Source organism: Dermacentor andersoni, chromosome 10, assembly GCF_023375885.2.
Source record: "Dermacentor andersoni chromosome 10, qqDerAnde1_hic_scaffold, whole genome shotgun sequence".
Classification (NCBI taxonomy): domain Eukaryota; kingdom Metazoa; phylum Arthropoda; class Arachnida; order Ixodida; family Ixodidae; genus Dermacentor; species Dermacentor andersoni.
The window spans coordinates 117,638,599-117,657,512 of NC_092823.1; the positions used below are offsets into that span (position 1 = coordinate 117,638,599).

General features: G+C 47.0%; 1 protein-coding gene across 1 annotated transcript; it reads left to right on the forward strand.

The window, feature by feature from the left end:
* The first annotated feature begins 9,183 nt into the window (after window positions 1-9,183).
* LOC126544814 (ras-related and estrogen-regulated growth inhibitor-like protein) lies at window positions 9,184-18,513 on the forward strand. The gene is made up of 3 exons (XM_050192306.2): window positions 9,184-9,530; window positions 15,695-15,828; window positions 16,607-18,513. The coding sequence occupies exons 1-3, from the start codon at window positions 9,434-9,436 to the stop codon at window positions 17,039-17,041; spliced, it is 666 nt and encodes a 221-aa protein (XP_050048263.1). The 5' UTR covers window positions 9,184-9,433; the 3' UTR covers window positions 17,042-18,513.
* The last annotated feature ends 401 nt before the right edge of the window (window positions 18,514-18,914 follow it).

Below are 18,914 nucleotides of genomic sequence, written 5' to 3' on the forward strand. Positions count from 1 at the left end.
TTCCTCGCCTGACGATCATGGATACCACAGTTTCGTCAAAATTATCCTTGAGGGGCAGCCGATCCGTCAAAATCTTTTACGTAGCTACTTTGATACGGATGCTCATTCCTATGTTGCTGAAGGACAATAAATTTGATTTAACTTTACTAGGAAACTGAGTGTCACTTGCGAACACTCAGAAAAAAATGTAGCTCATGTGTTTGTTGGGCAACATAAAGAAGTCGTAATAAAGCTCCAGCAAAATAGTGGCCCCACTTGAGTAACTTCTTTGGGAATCATTTACGTGGTATATGCCACCCTACTGTAATATTGAGGAGCCCTAAGCGTGAAATTGCCGTGCGCCAAATAGCAACTTCGTGGCCACTACGCATCAAAGTAAGACAACCCTGTAGTGCTTGAAAGAAATTCTTTCCCCCTGCTTAAAAATACTGGCTGCATCCAGATTTTTTTTCATCGGGTTTTACTTTCGTCATACTTTTTCATGTACCCGTGATTATAAAAGGAGGTTAGAGCTTAGAAAACGTTATTAAGAAAGCTCAATGAGCTAATTCATCGGAAACCGCCGCGCACGTTCCAGTACGTTCTTTTTCGGAAGCGCGGCTGATATGAAATCAACAGCTTTGTCGAGCAACCGGTAATGCTTCAGCCTAAAGCCAACGCACGATGCAGTGGCATATAAAGGCTGTAGCCTAAGCTATTTTTCATGGAAGTTTTCCAGAAATACAGATTCACTTTCTGAAATCAAACCAGTTCAACGACAAATTCCGTCTCAAATTTGTCACTTGCCTATTTCAAGATTGTACAAAAGCAGGCCAGGACTCACACGGATAGACGATAGTCGAAGGACAAAGAAGTTTTGGTTGATGAATGTAATAGTGGAAGGCTTCATTTGAAGTGTAAAAAAAAGATTTTCTCTTCAAAAGATACCTTTCATTGAGAGGCAAAGGATGTTACCTAGAACGTAGCGAGATTTCTTTTTTATTGCTAAGTTCTTGGTCATCGACACTTGCGTAAATAAGGATCTGCAGAGTAGTCGGGCACAGGTAATGCCGCATGCGATATATTATTTTTTCCCGCATGCCGAACGCTGACGCCTACTGACGATCACGTGACTTGCACTTTGAAAAATCTAGGAGGGCCACTGTCCGATCACAAGGTAATATCATGTGCATGGTACGACTACACGGCTTCTCTGAAGCCATAGCATGTTTCGAAAGCGCAGTTCATGCGAACCTAGCAGGGTTTCCGTGTGCTGAAAATGTTTGACCTATCGGAAGCGTAATGACACTGACGTCCTTAGCAGCGACCAAGTAAGGGTTTCTTCCGTGAAAGCTATATGAGGGAAGCCGAACTAAACCATCTAGCCAACCGAAACGATGAAAAAAATATAAGCTTTTTACTTTGTTGACACTAGGGCTCTATTCCAAACGACGTTCTTGTGTCTGTCACACTGTTTGTTTGGTACATATCAGGGTGCATTTGTCCAAGTGATAAGTCTGTCGGATGAGCTTTAAATTCCCTTGCTGAGCAAGAAATGGTGTACTGCCTAATTGGGACGAGATGGACAAACGGACTCTGTCATACATAGGCGCGTAACTAGTTTCATTCGCTCATCAAAACTCACTTTGTCCCCAAAACTTTTTGGTGTGCGTCTGACACTGGGTCAATGGTGTCTAGAAGGCTAAATGAAGACGCGTTATCGTCCTTGTTCCCTTTAAGATTCTAAGTTGATTTTATATCTTCTGAAAAGGATATAGCTTTAGGGTTTTTCCGTATCACAGGATGATAAAGAAGATAAGTAATCAGCCAGCAACACGTCTGGTAACGTGTTGCTGCCGTCCATAGAATAAAACGATACAGCGCGTGGCAGTCGTTCGGACAATTGCCACGGCATTGTCTTGTCGTTAGACCCAAGACTTCCTTCCTAACGCAGACCACGATTTCTGTGTGTGCTCTTTCTAAGCCTTCTATTCTCGAGTGTCACTGTTGTGTAACCGTGTTTAGTGGTTGGATTTAGCCTTCTACACGTCGGTCGCGGTGCTCCGATTTTTGTGGTGAAGTGACTGGCCTTCAAGCTTTTTCGTAACGCGGCTCAACAGCTTCTCGGGTTTCGAAAAGTGAGGCCTTTTCTTTTTGTTGATTACGAGAACGAAAATCACAAGGTAGCTATGCATCTCGAGGGCCGATTACCCCGAAGTTTCAAGCACTATAATTTGCGAAATAATCAGGCCAAAAAAAAGCCAGCACCCTCCATCGACGAGTAGGAGTCACTATATCAAAATAAATAACAAGAAGAAAGGTGTTAACCGAGGGGCTCGATTTTTATTAGTCTTATCATAAGAATTCAACAAACAATGTCACCAATGACAACATAGGGGAAATTACTTGTGCTTAATAAATGAAATAGAGAAACGATAAATTATTGGAAATTAAAGTGGATGAAGAAACAACTTGCAGCAGATGGGGAACGATCCCACAACCGTCGCATGCATTAATGGCATATTATAAGGCAGCATCAACATTCTGAACAGTTCATCTCACGGGACCCTAATGCAAGATATCATATATTTTTTTTTTTCGCTACCGTGTATCCCCTTCTCCCAAATTTACGACAGTACTGTTGCTTTACTGTCAACGGAACATGACGAGCAAAGTAATTAAAAAAGATTGCGATAATTATGGTACACTGAACATACGGCCCAGAAGTTGGTATGTACGGCTTACTAAACCCAAATGAAGGAGTACAAATATCGTTTGTGCCAGCAGTAAATCCTCGCCATGCGTGCGTACGTCAATTTTTTTCTTCTTTCACCTTTTATTCCCTTTATCACTTTCCTCAGCACAGGGTAGCCAGCCGGTACTTACAATGGCTAACCTCCCTGTCTTTCCTGCGCCCATTTGTATCTATCTTTCTCTGAGCACTGAATGACCAGACCACAGACAATAAGTTATTATCCACAGTCAGCTCCAAAAGTTCCTTATGCATTTGCCTTACGAAGAGGACTACCCGCATTCATTTAGCTATAAGATACTATATAGGTGCCCGTGTGGGTGTGATTGAGTCACGGTTGCGTCATGCGGTTTACACATGCTAGAATACTAGAGGAGCACTTGTGCTAAAAACGACGAACATCGTGTACTGGCAGTTTGTGGATGAATTTACCTGCGCGGGGTTCTATTACGTTCACAAAGAAGTCTAAGCGCACGAGCACTTCTCGCATTTCGCCTCCATCGAAATGCGGCCGCCGTGGCCGGCAATCGAACCTGCGACCTCTTGCGCATCGCGGCAAGGTCAGTCCGCACGACAAAAACAACAGTAGAGAGTACGTTTCAATAGATCCAGCGCGCAGAAAAAAAAAGAGAAAACGAAAGGCAAGGCGTAAACTGCGTTTTTGCGTTTATTTCGCGAGTAAAATTCTACGTGTGGCTCATGCAACATAGAAAGGAAATTGGTTGGCGCATTTTTTTTTTCCACGTTTATGTTGAAAATGAAAGGCGTCCAGCCCGATAGCGATGAGCCCACTGTTACATGTTCGTTTCTCGCCACGCGGGCGTTCGGTACCATCGGAAATCAAGGCGCCGCAAAAGCGCGACGCCGTTACAAAACGAGTTTTTACGTAATCTCGGACACCTGTGCCCTGACATCCTAAACAGCAGAGGCGCATAAACTGTGCTTACGTAAATCAGGAGCCACTCTCCTTAGCGTCTGGCCGTTTAGTTATGATTACAATAGATTATTATTATATTTTTTTTTGCGAGAGTGGTTCGAAGATTCATACGACGACTGTTGTACCCTGGACAGCCTTCCTTGATGAAATAATGTTACGGCACCCAACAGGCGCCCAGATCACTTGGCCCGAGAAGCACTAAGACAGAACGTCTTTCCTAAGCGACCAGTTTCTGCTATCATTTAAGCAGAACGTGTAATCTTAATGTCGGTGCTCTGTGGTTCATTGTTGCACAATGGGAAAGAAAGGCACAAAAAAAAGAACACCTTGAGCGCGCTTTCATAAACGTGGCACCCTTGCAAGCGCTCGATAAAATATGTATAATGGCAAAAAGCGAGGCTTTACAAGTGGTACGAATGCGCCTGCGTCACTTAGGAATTCGACATGATTGCCTTTGACGCAATAAGTTGAAAGGGCGGGCGAGGCGTTCTTCTTGCGTGATGCTACAATTGTGCAGGTAAAGAGAGTAACTTTTGTTTGGATGTTTTAGTATAAACTTCAAACTAGCAGGCGCTGAAAAAAGAAAGAAAAACAGCTACGACGGAATTCCTAATCAGGTTTATGTAGCTTTTGTGCCAGAGTACTTGAGGGATATTTTCATATTTGCACGGGTTGCTTCGGAGGTCTTGAGGAGATCTTTAAGAAAATAAAGTGAATGAATTCTCGTTAGCGGGTTTAAGCAACAATATCGCGCGTTATTCCTAAAGATGTCCAAAGGTTCCACCGCACGCTGTCGCAACAGATGCTTTCGACTTCAACGGGGGCGTAAAAAAAAATTTTAGCATCTTCCATCAGTCTTAGCAGGAATTAGCGCCTAACAAACTACCAAACGAAGTTACTCAGTGAATGTCAACTTTTCATGTCCAGCAAAGCGTGTTTTTTTTTTCAGACGTGCTTCTAACACCATGTAACAAGCGCCCAGTTACGAAACACCTTTCCCGGCTATACAGGAAGCGTCAGCACAGGCTCTATGATTGGTATGGTGTTTCCACAATTATGGTGCCCAGCACAGTCGCAGCAATTTCTCGTCGCAGAGTAGAGAAACATGGAGAGGGGGTGGGGGTTACATACAGAAAGATAAAAGGAAAAAAAATTGTAATCGATCCGATTGTACCAGGAACGTACAAAGGAAACCCAGATGAGTTTCTCTGAAAGGAAGCCTCGCAAATGAAAAAAAAGTTTCTCTTTCTTGAACTTTCCGTTACCTTGTGAGCTTCAGCAAAAGTGATTTGCGATACAAAGGCACGTTCGGGCAGCGTATAATTGAAAGCAATACCGGAGTCTCAGTGACGCATAAGAAGTGATCCCAGATCGCTTCGCAGCGTAACAGCAAAAGCAAATAAAGAGGAGCGAAGAGCGAGCGTAATGAAATTCATTTGGCTCTGTCATACTTCATTAATTACCGCTTCGCCGTGGTGTCTACAAGGATGCTCGGCCGATGTAGGTCGATACTGTCACACGCGTAATCATAGCGCGTAATGGAGTCTCCTAGGGTTGACAAAAGGCATTGCACACATCTCGTGCTGTTGCGCGTAATCGTTCGTTCAGGCACCCGACACTCTCGCCTCGGTTGGATAAGCGTACAAAGACATGGATAAGGGTTAGCATAACGGGGAGTGTCGACGGCCTCCTTAGCATATGCGGGCCATTACGTGTGTACCACCGAACAATGGACAGCCGATATGTCCGCGCAGAGGGGTTACGGTGTCCAATGTAGAATTATGCACAGCTTTCCGAGCCTGCTCGCTCTCGTCATATGATTGCGACCTGACCTTCAGGAGGAACCTCCATACTGGAACTGAATTCCCGGTGCGCTATTCAGTCGCATGCGGAATTTAGAAACGTCCAGAACGGCGAACCGCTATATCGATTTCACTGGGAACAGGAGCATTTAGAGGGAAACAAATCTGGCTTAACCTACTAGCAGAAGAAAATCCTGATTTACGGCTGAAGCTTACTTCGTAAGTATTTTATTAGTACGAGAATCGCGTTTAGCCAACGCTCGTCTTGTAATCTAACTAAAGCGAAGTTTTCGTGAAGAGAGCGTTCAAATTCTATAAATTTTGGCCATTTCATTCCTGCGCTTTTGGCGTAAAGATAACTGACACACATACGTGTGCTGTTGCGTACCGGTGCTATGCAATGTTAGACACGCGTAGATCATTCAAAGAGCAAGTTGGCGTTGGCACGACTGAATTATACCTGCGATCGTGGCCAGCGAAGACAGACCCAGTGCTCTGAGAGGATACACGCGCGAAGTAGAGCTCTTTGTCGAGATGTTAGCTCAGAGATATTCCATGGCACGCTTGCGGAGCGTATTATAAGAACAAAAGATATGTAGAACGACCTTGTTGTTACACTGATTCCATAGCATGTGTATCTATTGGCGCAACATGAAGAACACGAAAATTTTTTTTTTTCAACAACTTTAAACAAAATTGCCGCAGAGAAGTCAAACAAAAAAAAAAAAACCTTCTTCAATTTCCAAGCGAACTTACAGCCTGTGAAAACAAGCCTGAACGAAATGGGTCTGTCGTACTATGCGCTAAAGACAGCTTACGCTGCGAAAAATCTGAAACAGTGGCGCACGTTTCTCAACAATGCTGCGACGCAGACTTCCACTGGGATAGTCTACCAGAGGACAACTATTCAGCACTCGATCCACATGGCGTCAGGCTTGTACAACTTGATGCCACGGAAATCCATAATGAGAAGATTATTCTCCTTGGCGTCCACAGCTAGTGGGGAACGCATGTGCAGGTTAGTCATCCCCATGTCAATACAAGCTCACAACGTGAACAATATGGTAAGTGCTATGCGGCACAAGCCTACGTTAGGTTAGGTTAGTTTAGGTTAAGGCACTGCCTGAACAACCCGCTTGAAGTAGAGTACTTGAAAGCTTGGTTGTATAGAAATTTTGATCCAGACGCTTCAGCCAAAAATAGCCTGACTAGTTTTTAACTGTTTTCTTTCGTTTTGTCGAAACTGGCAACAAAGAAAATAAAAATGGGGGTTTGATGGTTAGCCCATCATATTGATGTTTGGGAAAACAAGACTCGATCCCACCACCTGACAAGTAATTTAATTTCTTTTAAATGTGAGCTTTCAGGGAAGACAGTAGCAGCACTCAGAAGCGCCCATTAGGAACGGTTCGGGAAAAGTCTGGGACGATTCGCCAAAAAAGCTTCGCTTAAAAAAAAAAGGCGGCTTTACGCACGACAACAGAGCGGTGCGGCGAAGAGCACCCACAGCACAGAATCGATGATGTGGCAAAGTGTCGGTGTTGCGCAACTGCTGGCATTATTGAAAGTTCATTCGTTATCGCTCTTCGTTAACGACGGGTCTAGTTAAGTTCACCTTCACCAAAAGTAATAAAAAAACGAACGTTAGCAATTACTTCGGCTCCGAACTCCTTTATAGTGACATCCAACCGGCTCAAGGACGTCGCTGTGTTTCCTGAACAATTTGTGTGGGATATGAGCAGCGACCGCCCATTACACGTGTTCATTGTTGCAGAGGATTTTGCGCCGCTCGTCGGTATAAGGCACGTTACTTTAATTAGTATTGACATTATACGGTTAACCAGCTCTTCCTCCCCACCCCCCTTTTTTCTTTTTGGTTCGCTCGGTTTGCCGCGTGCCATAACTTCATTATGAGATAAAATAAAAGCATGCAGGCCCGTTTCATGGAGGTACTGCAGCAGTGATTTGTAGAATGTGCTGTCCATATTCCGTCCTTCATAGTGTTCAGTTTTCTGACTGTTCGAGTTTATACCTGTAAGAAAGCATTCGCGAACTCTCTTTGTCCTATGTGCACGAATCTACACCTACCACAAGTCGAGGGTTCGTTTATCAAAAAGGAGTAAATGCGAAATCGTAGAACTGAATAATAATCGAGATCACAGCCATGGTAGTACGCTCACTTCACGAAGTTTATAATTTAATTTTACAACTAGTAAATTCGCACTCTCGCGTAGAAGGTCACGATTTTGTGTGTAGCAGGCTGTGCGGACGTAGTAGTCGAATTCCGGGTTATTCGGCTCCTGCGTGACCGTAAGATTTGGTCGAATTATCCGAAAAATGGAATTATCCGAAATAAGCGCCAAAACTAACAAATTCAACTCTTTTTGTTACTGCTTGAAGTAGTTTGTAATGCCTCTGTCTTCTTGCTCTTCAAGTGCCCACGAACCAGCATGCGATATAGAACAGCGATAAGTTTAAATGCAGTTTCAGAGTTGGACTCTCGCGTTGCTGACAGTGTCGTCGTTGGTGAACGACCCTCACAGCTCAACACTGTCGTCAGCGCTCACAAAATCCGCAAAAGGGACAAAATAGGTAGCGCCGCCTGCTTAACTTCTGTGTTGTCAAAGTTTTAGCAACCGCTAAGTGTGTGAGGCGCTGCCGGATAAAATTAGGGGTAGGGATCGAATTAAGAAAGGTTGGAGGCTTTTGCGTACAAAGTAAACTAGTTTTCCTTCCGCGGCAATGTACGGTTTCTGGCCGGGGCTTTCAGTGCGGTTGAATTAAGCCGAAGGTCGAATTGAGGTCGAATTAGCCGCGGTCGACTGCACTGAAAACCTAAGCAATCAAAGTTATCGGATATTTTCTTTCAAATAGTAATTTTCTCCTAGATACTTCGTTCAGTTTAGGTTTGTTTGTGCCACAAATTGCCGTCCATCATCATAAAAAGTTGCGGCAACACTGATCCCGCGAATTTTGTCAGCTATGCGCGCCGTTTTACGACGTTTCTTTTTCTTTCACTTCATTTGATCTTATGCAACCATCCAGACCGCACTATGTATCAATGCCCTGCGTCCCCCCTCGATTTGCGTACACTTGTCAAGGACGGCTGCCAATGTCGTCTGTTTCGAAATCCAACAAAGCGAAAGAAGACGCAGCCGAAGCCATTTTGAGGCTTCCCCCGCTTGGGAAACGTGTCCGAAGAAAGCCCTTTCGGGGCGAATGTGACAAACGGTCGCTGCAGAAGTAGGAACGATTTAAAAAGGACACGCGAAGACCCACACGCAAGCGCTCGCATTCAAAAGGAGTCAGAGACATGCGCGGACAGCGAACAGGGGAACGAAAGGCGCGAGGGAGACGCAAGGCGCCGTCGTCGACAGCTTCACGTGGGCCATATGTCTTCGAAGGAGCCAGAGTAGAGAAATAAAAGGCTAAAAAAGCGCGCGGGCCACGGAGGCAAAGCGCAATCACCGAGCACAAAGGCGAGCTCTGGAGGAGCCTGAACGCCGCGAAGAGAAGCGCAGAAGAACCCAGACGAAGAACGACGGAGCAGGCAAGAAAACTCAAAACGAAAGGACGCGCGCGCGCCCATTGAGCGTCGCACGTGGAGCGCGGCGGCCCGCTCCCATTGGCCGAGATCGAAAGCCACGTGACCAAGCGACCCGCCATAAAACGGGCGCTGGCCCGCCGCGAAGGGTTCATCGACAGAGCGTTCGCTGCTGGTAGGGACGCGAGCTACTTTCGGTTCAGTTTCCCCGTACGCTGGCTACCGACGGCTTCGTGCGTTCCTGTTTCTGGTGACTCTTGGTGCTTGTTGAACCCCCTGCGGTTGCGCGCTGCTTCATCTGTTGGATCGGCGTCGCGTCGGCGGGACACGTTTGTACGCGTTGCACTTGGACATCCCCGCGGATCAACCCACGCCACGTGCTTCTAACGACGAGGATCTCGCCGGAACGTCCGTCATCCATGCCTCTGGCAACGGCCGTGGCAATGACCCGCAAGAGCAGTGGACTGTCTCCGATCCGCGTCATGGTCATGGGAAGCCGGAGTGTGGGGAAATCAGGTCAGTGAAGCCTCTCGCTCTTTCGTTGATTTAGGCTGAGTTTGCCAAAGCGAAACTGTCGTTGCATTGATTTTCTCTCGAGTGTGCAGAAGCTTAAACCTTAATGTCTAAGAACAAAGTGCACAGGTGAAGCCGTTGTGAGAATATTCAGGGACCAGATCGGGCTTCATTTTTAGTCGTGCATTCGGCGTTAAGTTTATGTATGTGGGCTTGAGTATGGTGCGTGATCGATAAGCTTCGTCTGCGTTGCAGGAGAGAATATGAAACATTCTTAACTGATCGTGGTCTAAGCACAAAGATATGGCCACAGTTGCAAGTCTCACAGCTTGTTGAAGGTTCTAGGTCAACACAAGCCAAAACGAAAAATCTCAGTTCGTCTTGCTTTGTTGCCTTGAATTTGAAGCTTTAGTTGGCATTTTTGTTCAATACTCATCGTTGCCATCAGCGAGTGCGTATAAACCGTAAATTTTCGTATTCAATCTAGCCCAAAGAAAAGCAGGTGTCCTACCATTTTTGAGTATTGTTAAAACGCAAACAGGGTGTTTTAATCCGCAGGTCAGTAAGCAGTAAAGCTGCTGCGCATGAATATGCGGTCTCGATTGCTTTTCGAGTCCTTGGTTACGTATCTATGGCACAGCAATTTCTAGACTAGAATGTACTTACGCGTACACGATTTATACAAAATGAGCAGGTCTCCAATTATCATGTGAAGTTTCACATTTCGATGGAACTAAACACTGCCTATGGTTTTGTAGTCTGCATTTTTATGTTTCTGGCTTGCTGCTGCACTGCACTACTGCAAAATGCAAACACAGAGATTATGAAGACAAAAAGTTGTAGAAGATAACCATAAAGTGTCTGGTTGGGCTTGCCTTCACAGCGTATGTGAGAGGCAGGAACAGAAAGGTGAGGAAGAGAGAGAAAAAAAAGGAGGTTTCCTGAACATAAAAAGCGGAATGAAAGTCTCACGTGGTCGAAAACACCCACACAGGACTGCTGTAGTCTTGAAGAAAGAAAAACGCAACGGCATGCAGCATGGGGGGGGGGGGGGGGGGTGCGACTCGAGAACAGCATGTAAACAGCAGCGTTCGGAGTTCCAGACAGCTGGGCACTCTCTTTAAAAATTGTTGAGGCCGTGCCCAGACGGCAGGTGAAGAAAAGACCGCCATGGGCAGCTGTCGTCCATGTGTTGTGCCAGCTGTTCCAGCCAAGGCGCGTGGCAAGACGCGTGTCGCCTTTAGCAGAAGACGCCGTGACCCCCGCGGCAGACGGTCTTGAAGAATGCCGAACACCACCTGGTGATCGCTGTCGATAAGGGAAGGGGGGAATCGGGGGGAGGGGGGCAGTTCCTCGTGTTTGGGCACTCCGCTGCTTCTTCTACTTCTTCCGCCCCACATCTCCTCTCTTGCGTATTTCTTGGGCTCCCGCAGCGGCCGTTAAAAAGCGAAAAGGAAAAGAAAGAGACGCACCGGCTGCTTTTCCGCCACCGTGCCCTCCCCTCCCCCTCCCAGCGGCCCTCCAGGGGGTGCTCAAATGGAGTGAAGAGAAGAGGAGGGAAGGTGTAGTGCAGACTGATTGTTGGTTCCCCTAACGTGGGAGAGGAGGATAGGTGGATCAGAGGGAGAGCAGGAACCTGCACGCCAGCGACGTGCTGGGGCGGCGAAACTGGGGTTTCTTCTGCAACCCCCGCGGCGGTCGCTGCGCCTAGCAGTTCGTGGCCGCCCTGTTTTCGCAGCTCTGTTGCTTTTTCTCCCGCTGCAGCCTCCGGCTCCTCGCCCCCTCGAAGGTGTTTGTTTCGTTTCGGGGCCTGCCGACTGCGGAGGTTTAAAGAGTGTGCCTCCCTGGTGCCTCCGTCTCGTCCCTTCTCCTCCGCGCACGCGCGAACTCGCAGGTACCTTAAACCTCGCCGTCTAATACGATGCTGCGGACGCTTTCACGAGGCCCTCTCTCCCTCTATCTCTCTCCGCTCCCGGTCTACATTCTCCAGAGGCGCTTGTTTGGCCGGCCCCGCGCTTGTTTTCAAGCAGAGGTTTGCCGCAGAAGAGCTAGCTCGTGCTTTTTGAACGCTGCGTGGCCAATTTCCGACCAGCTCCCTCGTCTACTTTTTCCCTTCTGTTTGCGATTCTTTCTGGTTCTTATTTTTCCCCTTTCTCCTGAGCCCCACTACATCAGAAGAAAAGGCAAACGAAGAGAATCACGCTGGCGAGGCAAGAGAAAGTGTTCGCACTCCGAGCTAGCGCCTGACTGTTGTGGATAGAATGGGCAGCGGTCGTCCTTGGAACGCAGGTCATTGTGTGCGCGAATCGCGGTGTCATGCGAATCGAATCCCACTTGCCGGTGACCGGTGGAGCATGACGCAAAAATCGTGCGCATTCTTCATCTTCGATCCGCAACGAAAGCTGCACGCGAACGCCGCCATATGGTCGCGATCGCTAGGCGAGTGGTTGAAATTGAGGATTTCGTTTTTTTTTCTGTTCTGCTGGTTTCGGAATCATCTTCGTTTTTTTTTTCTTTTTGGAATCTCTCCTGTCGAACACCGCAGACGGCTCTTGGAATCTCAGCAGCTAGCTTTTTCCATGTCTTCAATAAGAGATATATGTAGTGGTTACTGTACCAAGGGGACGACATCCGAGTTACCTTTTGTTTATTAGACATATTACCCTGTATATTACCAACCTACTGCACCCTCTAAAAACGTAGATGCAGCAGCCCTACAAGGAATGATTGACAGGCGTGCATAGAGAGGGGTTGTAGCTCGTGAGCTGGAAAAATCGAATAAGCTTAAAGTATGACTACTGGGTCATTTAGGACTTCATTTCTGTCATTGGCAGAACCTATTTTCATGTCCTACAATTTAATGTTCTGATTCTCACTGAGCTTGAGAAAGTGAAGATGAAAGGCGTTGCGAAAGCCTTGGCAACCATACATCAAACACAAGAAGAAGCGCTTGCCACCTATTCGAATCGCTCGCTTTGTTTGAACGCAAACGCTCGGCAGGCTGATCAGTTCACCGAGCCGTGCTCGCCACCCAGGATGCTGCCGTTCGTCAAGCCATACGGCGGCAATAACCTGTGGCCAACTCTGCCCGGCGATACCGCCTCATAGAACCGACCAAGGAAAGGGCGGCTTTCCGGAAATTACAGAGCCGCGGGAGATGGACCGCTTTTCGCAACCACACGTCAAGTGGCCCCCCGCTTTTTGACGAGCGGCACCGTGTTGTGATAACAGGCCGATGATCTCGGCACTTCGCCGAACCCAGGCCTGTTTCGCGCCCATATAAGCATCCACTGTGAAGAGAGAGAGAGAGAAGGGAAGACGGAAAGGCAGGGAGGTTAACCAGACTGAGTCCAGTTTGCCACCCTACACGTGGGGAGGGGAATGAGGAGTGAAAGAGAGAGAGAGAAGAATGCTTGAACTGGTGAGGGGCAGCCGAAAATTAGCAGCATCATTTTCAGTGTTCCGATACGTTGCAGGGCATACTAGTTTGACGTTGACGAAGAATAATAGCAAAAGGAAACTGTTCATGGGTAATTTTCTTCAGCATTGTTATCCGGTATTCTGCTGTGTTCAACGAGAAGAAAGAAGAGAAGGAACAGAGACAGACAAGCACCAACTACAAACTGCTTCTAAGACACAGTTTATTACTGCGTTTACAGACAAATGTGAAGTGGGCTTAGCACGGCGCTGGGTGCATAAGCCCGAGGTGACAGTTCAATAGCCAACCGCCCTATAGAATCAGCGGCATCTCTCCAAACACGCTGTTGTCTCTGTGAAAATATTCAGAACATCAGCGGAAGGTTCTCCATGCTTGAATGCTCCTTGAAAATACAATGAGCCAACAAGACGTCCTAAAATCTATCATGCGAAGCTACCAGGAGTGTTCAAGGACGTCGTTGAGCCTCACCAGGTGTCGTGTTCCACTGGAAACCGTCCCACCCACTGCGGTCTACAAGTTAACATGGCCGAACGCCCAGCGCACAGCCTCGTCAGCCTGGCACCCAACTGTCGGCGGTGGCTTCCGACCTTGAGGTAGACGGCATCGTGTTTCATACGAGCGAATTAAATGATCCATCACGGCCGAGGATCCGGCCACGGCTGTCTTCGCCGCTCCCTTGCGAACTTGCAGGAGTGATTGGAGAGCCGGCAGGAGACGTGATGCCCAGAGGGCCGCGACGTGGAAGCCGTCATCACGTCAGCGTTTTGTGGTGCACAGAGCACAGCGCTTCTCTCAGGCTTGCGAAGTATGGGGCTGTGGCCAGCGCTTCGTGGGAATCTAGGAGTAAGTTGAGGTGGGGGGGGGTGCGGCATCCGGCGGCTTAGCAAGGGCTGCTACCTGGTGGAGAACGGGCGCAGCCTTTGCTAGTTTCTCAATGCCACGGAGTTCTTACCAAAGTGACTAGGGCGGAATCTGACGCAACATTTCTTCAGCTCCCGTAAAAATCACAGCCAGCACATAAATTTTTGTAAGATCTAGCTTGGATTTTCTTGTGAAACATGTTGCAACTTCTGTTAGCGTTCTTTACAGTTGTATGTTGCGTGCTGGTCTCACAATGTTTATTTAGCGCTGTCAGACGTTTAAAGTCTACTATGACGTCACTCTATGTAGTGATTATCAGCGCTGGAATTATTCTTAGTGTACATTCAAGTATAAAGGTAACTAAATCTAGACGATAACTGAGTGGCAGTTTCAACCACGGACAAGTACTTCTGGAGGACTTCAGAAATAATTTTTCACCTAATATCCTGAAAGCACTTTAATGGTCGAATTAAGAGCCAAAACGAGGCTCACCATTGCCGTAAAAGAAACTCACGTTGAAAACAAATTTTCTTGATTAGCAGGTCATTCGGAACTAGAACGACTAAATTGCAGCGAATTTTGCGGCTTTCCCATCATTAAATTCACGACTGAACGAACCATACCGGAGGCGCGCGCGGACGCTATGGCCTCAGTTCCCCCCTGGTGTTGTGAAGATAAATCTCCATGGCCAAGGCTCTGTCTTTTCCTGTGATGGCGACAGTAAGCGGCGTTGACTGCAGAGACACTAGCGATCGTCCTCCGCTCGTGGAGCTGCTGGACAAGGAAGAAGCTCCAGCATATCCCGCTGTGATCTACACCACATTCGTTCGCCCGAAGCCCTCCGGGTCTACAACGGGACTCGCTTACTTACTGCGCTAATTCGCTGCGCTTTTGCCCGGCACGCGAGGCTGCTGAAACCCGATACGCGGAACCTTCCCGCTTTGGCGCTTTGCTGCTTTTAACGCTGCTGGTTCGTAGTTTGCCTCAACGCTTGGGCCTTCGCAAAACGTCCCTGAATCCTCTTCGTGGTGCTCCTTTTGGCTTCTTATTTAAAGTCGCTGGTTTCTGCGAGATCCTTGCCGAGTCCACCGAGCGTACATATCGGGCCATCGCGAATGTGGACTGGTTGCTCGGAGAAAGCTGGTCTTTCCAGCTCGCTGACCTCCTTGGTTTCGCCGTTTGTTTCCCCTGCATTTGCTTTAAAAGTTGTTCTGAGCTACTGCTGCCAGTTCAGGATTCGATATCAATTTCCATTGTACCGTTTTGCGCGAGTGTACCTATTTCAACACTGCAAGGGCTAAGGCGTTCTTCAGCAGTATTTAGTATTCCCTGCCTTGCGCAGCCTAGGCTACACTTTGTACCGGCCAATTTTCTAATATCATCATGGATGCTGATCCTCTGCCATCGCCGACTGCCTTTTCCATCTCTCGTCGGCCATTTTGTTGCTGTAATATACCGCCAGTTATGGGGTGTAGTTTGGCAATATCCCACCGAGAGATTCTGCTTTGGGTAAGTGTAAAGTGTTAAAGGGCAATGCTTGGGCTTGATGTGCTCCACTTAGCCATCGCTTTCTCTCTTTCGTACTATGGGGAATCGCCATGCAATGCCACTTCTCTTGAATTCACTATCTAGTTTATATATTTAGGTGTTGTGTTCAGTACGGTTGCATCTTGGTTGCGCAAATCGAATTTATTTTGGTACCCGCGGTGTGTTTGAAATGCCGGAAGATACAATGAAACATAAACAGTGAATAATTGCAATGTGATTGTGATATTTGTTTTAAAGACATTGTTGTTACATTATTTTATGTAATGTTGGAAAAGAGCGCCACGTCTCATGAGTCTGCTTTCTTTTGTTCTCGTTGCAGCCGTGACAGTGCGATTCCTCACACGGCGGTTCATCAGCGAGTACAGCTCGATGAAGGACCTGCTCTACAGGCACACGGTTCTCGTGGACAACCGGACGTTAGAACTGGAGATCTTGGACACATCGAGATATCAGGTAGGCAAGAGTAGATCTTCGTTTTTAGAACGGTTGTGCTTCGAAACACGTGTATACGGACGCCCGGTACCGAATCTGAGTGTTCACAGACCTGCGCTGCAAGTCAAGCCATAACAAAGAACAGGTCGCGATAGTTTGAGGGGGCGTCTATATGGCGCGGCCAGGTCTCGCAGATCTGCGAAATATTCGCTTTTATGGAGCGGTTTGAAAGCCTGGAATGAAGCAAGTGGCATAAACAGCTGCACTGAGTGCTAAAAACCTTTCTCCATACTTACTTCGCGCTTTCTAGTTTTGCAGCGTGCACTAAATAATAACACTGTCGCCTGTAGTACTATAATTGCTACGCGGTGTTATCAAATGGAAAGAGATTGTCTGCGGTGGCATATTCGCAAGTCTGCAGCATCCACTGGATTGCGTGAGCAGGTGGACAATACTTGCAAGGACTATTTCTAGAGTGATCTAACATTCTGCACATAACTTACTAATGAACTTTGCAGTTATTCAATTTAGAGTAGTTGTAATGATAGCGTAATTGAAGCGCCTAAATATTCGATTAATATCTATTCGTCATAATCCCTGTCTATAGCACAAGTTTTGAGAAATATATCTTCAAAATCCCTTGGAAAATGCATTGCTATTCTAGTTAACGCGTATCTGAATTCCATTTTTCATTTAACAGCTATGAACCTGTACGACACCAAAGTGGATGCGAGTGTGATGCTTGGCGACGGACATCTCGACTGACGTTTTTTGTTCCTACTTCTTGTGTCTTCCATAGGAGAACAAATTTCCCGAGGACAAGATGGGCTGGGCCGACGCCCTGGTCGTTGTCTACAGCATCGAGGACCGGTGGAGCTTCGAAGAGGCCACCCTGTGCCTTCAGAAGGTCCAACAGCTCTGCCCCTGCCTGCCCACCATCCTCGTGGCCAATAAGCGAGACCTGTCGCACGTCCGCCAGGTTGACGTGGACGACGGCCGGCAGCTTTCCCTGCAGCTCCACTGCCAGTTCTACGAGGTCTCGGCGGCGGACAGCTACGCCGGCGTTAGCATGGCCTTCCAGAGCATCCTGCGGGAGGTCCTGGCCACCAAGATCCTCCGGTCGCTGACCCCCGTCCGGCGGCGATTGACCGTCGTCACGGTCTCCAAGATGCTGGGCGCTGTGTTCGGCAAGAACGGCAAGCGCCATAAGAAGAGGCCGTCCCTGTCCTTGTAAGGACAAGCAGTGCGAGATACTACAGACTCGTTTTGTGTACATAAAATGCGGAACTCGTCGAAGAGTGGGAAGAGGACGCTGTCTAGGAGTGCGTTGTGATCGGACAGTTTTTTTTTTTTTTGGTTGTTGTTGCCGTTTCCTTTTTCTGCCATGGTAATGGGAACAGTCTGACACGCAGCCTGAGCGTAAGCCGTCGTCGTATCGGGCTTATCTCGAGAATGTGCAGCTTGTGTCGAAAGTACCTGGCCCATATCGACCCTTACGGAAAAGACGTAGCCAGAATACAAAGGCTCCCTCTGCAAGAGCTCTGTATTCCTATAGAGAGCGAAGGTGTCTGTCTCCCTCAAGCTTCATATCACTTGGAGTGTAAAAGTGCGACGGGCTGTAAGATAACGCGCATGTACGTGGTACCTCCCTTGAGGTGGCGAGTGGCTTAGGTGCTGAGAAACAACTTGTATATTTGGTCAGGCATTAGAAGTGAGCAATCTCGTTTTGCTCGAGGACTGCAACTGCTATACTTAAATTCCATTCAAACCAAAGTGTGCGAACTGCATTCCTGTCTTCTCTTACATTTTTTGTTTCACGCCCGCCTTATTTTTCTTCTCGGAGCCTAAATCAATCGATAGTAATAACAGTTTGTTCTGTCTTTTCATGTGCAAATATGTTGATTGTGAATAATGTTCGTAAGCATACAATTCGTGTGATGGCAAGACACACGAGGGGCTTTAATGTGGCCGACTTATTGACACCACATTGTACTGCATCACTGGGGGCAAAGAATATTAATCAATAATAGGTTGGCTGCGCAAAAAAAAGCATTAAAGTTTCTTTTTGTCCTGGCTTTGTACGGCGAAAGAATTCTAGTCGCTATAAGTCGTCGATCTTGGACACAAACGACCAATTCTCGTATAAAATGCTGGCAACCGTTTGCACACCAATACGCTCAACGGTAAGCGCCGCATAGGTATCATCGATAGCGACTCAATGTGCCAAGAATAGCAGTGCTCAATTTGTCACTGCCAGACTGTGATATACGCCAAGTGTGAAATAGGTTTTTGTTGTCTCGTTGTGTATTTTTTTTTTTCTGTGAAACTGTGTTAAGGTCTTTGTGTTCTGCGCTGTAATGCTGCCTTCAAGACTATAGTGTGCATAACGGTCTGTCATTATTTGCAAGTCGCAGCGAAATGTCGTGAGAAGGGAACAATGCTAAAAGACCTCTCCTTCTGTACACGTTGTTCATTTCATTATATTTGACGATTATAGGCACATAAATTATGAATCTCATGTCATGTATATTATTTATGACTTGTATGTGCCATCGGCATGTTCTTCGTGAACAGACATTGCATTGTCACTGATATTCATGTGTATACGCCGAGCTCATTTGGATGCTCAAAGTTCCTGTCGTCGTTGTCGCCTTGATATACTTACTCGTGATGTCGAAAATAAAAAGTCAATATAATTCTTTCTAAGAGTGCCTCTTGTTTTCCTTCAGTAGCGCTTGAAAAGCGCGGTTCTTCTCTGTAAGCTACTTTACGTCGGGGAAAAAAATCCTTGTTTTTTTCAGAGTACAGATGCCACAGAACGTGCCAACACACAACTATATGCTAGAATTAGCACGAAAATGAGGTAGCCTTACTCCTTGTTCACCCCTACATTGCATGTCCTGAAGAGTGCAACACCAGAATAGCATACTCTCTGCAACCGGTTTTCCAAGCCAAATAAATGTTCTTTTCCTTCTGATTTAGTAATAACTTGAAGGGACGATGTTTAGGCACATAACTAACACATGGTGCACGATGCAGTTAAAGTGTGCATAAACCAGGACAACCAAACACCACGAAATTACTGAGCACAGGGAACAATGCAATTG

Bases quoted from the DNA above. Each gene is read 5' to 3' on its own strand.
- LOC126544814 (XM_050192306.2), top strand. From the start codon at position 9,434: ATGCCTCTGGCAACGGCCGTGGCAATGACCCGCAAGAGCAGTGGACTG. The intron at 9,531-15,694 runs GTCAGTGAAGCC...TTCTCGTTGCAG, and splicing joins CCGGAGTGTGGGGAAATCAG to CCGTGACAGTGCGATTCCTC. The intron at 15,829-16,606 runs GTAGGCAAGAGT...TGTCTTCCATAG, and splicing joins TGGACACATCGAGATATCAG to GAGAACAAATTTCCCGAGGA.